This window comes from Acanthisitta chloris, unplaced genomic scaffold, assembly GCF_000695815.1.
Source record: "Acanthisitta chloris isolate BGI_N310 unplaced genomic scaffold, ASM69581v1 scaffold42550, whole genome shotgun sequence".
NCBI classification, from domain to species: Eukaryota; Metazoa; Chordata; class Aves; order Passeriformes; family Acanthisittidae; genus Acanthisitta; species Acanthisitta chloris.
This window is the reverse complement of record NW_008650685.1, coordinates 11,128-13,050: the sequence shown is the minus strand read 5'-3', so window position 1 is coordinate 13,050 and position 1,923 is coordinate 11,128. Positions and strand designations below refer to the sequence as shown.

At 37.3% G+C, this 1,923-nt stretch overlaps 1 protein-coding gene across 1 annotated transcript in view; it reads right to left on the bottom strand.

Moving 5' to 3' along the window:
* Positions 1–1,923, bottom strand: part of RASA2 (RAS p21 protein activator 2) — a gene marked incomplete at its 5' end in the record, with an annotated part of 19,420 nt that overhangs the window by 6,489 nt on the left and 11,008 nt on the right. Inside the window, one exon of the mRNA XM_009069795.1 lies at positions 717–823. Within this exon, the coding sequence (XP_009068043.1) occupies positions 717–823 (107 nt within the window). The remainder of the gene's footprint in view (positions 1–716; positions 824–1,923) is intronic.

The window sequence follows — 1,923 nt, the reverse complement described above, 5'->3', positions numbered from 1 at the left end:
TATATTATATTGTTTATAAGCCACTGCAGAGGGCTTAATATTTAAACTCACTACCACTAGAATTCAATATTAGTACTTGGATGTTGTCTGGCTAATGTGAAAGGAATTAATCTGAGTAAGCAGGTTTTTTTTCTTTTGAAAGCATAACACACCTAAGTAGATTAAAACAAGCTAATAAAGATAACATCTAGAGCAGCAGATTTCATAGATATTTTGCATTTCCTGTGAAAATAATGCAGGTTTTTTAATCTCCATATTCCTGCCTTTGAAATTCTTTTGCAAAGTAGGAGAACTGAAAAAGGAAAATTTGGCAACCCACTGCAACTAGTGGAGTCCAGAGCAAATAGGCCAACTAATTACTGGATAACTCTGCCACCTCTGCTTAAGACAAATGAAAATATTTTTTGAAAGTAAAAGAACCGATGCAGTTTAGACCTGTACCTTAAAGAAACCTCAGTCATGCTGCTATTCTACCCAAGCAGCACACTCCCAGAAAAGGCACAGTGTTTTTAGCTCATCATTTGAGAACACTGCACACAGACTGAGAAACCTGATGCTTAAAGAGCTGCAAATGTCTTCCTTCCTTTGGGAAGTCAACCTAGAGACATTTAGTCATCTTATTCCCCAGTTCCATATCCACTCCAAGTAACTCATGCCTTCCCACATCAACACATCTCACGGTATGAATAAAACAGAACAAAGCTTCACAAACTTACTGGATGGTGAGGTCGTAAATGAAAAGTATGAGGTGAGACTACGGCTACAGCAAAGAAACGAAGAAACACAAAGCTGCTCACTGCAGAATACTGTACATGAGGGTCATCTGCAGAGAAAAACCATGAAATGTAACATGCACTAAACTTAACAGGAAATAATGAAGACAGTCGACATAAAAATCCTTAAGAAGATAACATTAGAGGAGACATTTACATTTTAAAATAGAATAGAAAAATCAATGAAGTGCATGAAATGAGAAAGGTGAGCATGGTTAAGAAATGTTCTACTTAGAATGGAAGGTTTATTTCTCTGTCCCCACACCACTGGCTCATCAGCTCCACTGCTAGAAATGATGAGATGATTTCAAGCACTTACATACAGAGTGTTGAGTAAGTCCAGCTGTATGCTGAACCCAAAGACAAAACACTGCTGCAGCTGCCTTTAAACACAGGGGCTATGGGGTTCATTCAGCCAGAAAGCTAACACCAAGCAACTCAAACACAGTAATGCTGCACGACAAATAGTCACCAGACACGAACAACGTCAACTCCAACTCTAAGCTGCATCATAAGCCTGTGGTGTTATATAATTTTGATGATGTAAATGAGGACGTTTGAACTTAATAAGTTGGGTATAATCACACTTTGATACTGGGAAATACAGTGGGATCACATTCTTACTCTAATGACCACTTCAATCTGATCTGGGGTTAGCTATTCTGTAATTTGCTGCTTCGGTGTCGGTGGATCAGGAAAGGTTCCGCATTGTCAGAAGTATATTATTCATTTATAGCCTATTATTTCAGATTTTAACTGACTGAAGTACAAGACTGTTTCAGACCCACCACATTATTCCTACATTAAAACCATTCTGAAAGAATAGAGCTGTTCTAATACTGGTCATATTTACTAACCCATGGAATATTTTTTATTATGCACCCTCCCCAAAACTACCCATGTAAGTGATGAACTTGCTAATCATAGTAACAGAGTTGTAATTCATGTAGTTAAGATGCAAATACTGAATTTATTTTTAGGTTTACATCTTGCTTCCTTAGAAGCAAAAAGCAGAGCAGCTCTTACAAATTCTACACATCTTTCAATTAAATCACTTTCTGTATTACTTGTGCTTTTCTTCTATTATCTCATACTTTTGTTGGTGACTTCTTATTTGCTGCTGTCTTGCAGTGTTCCTGACCTGCTACAT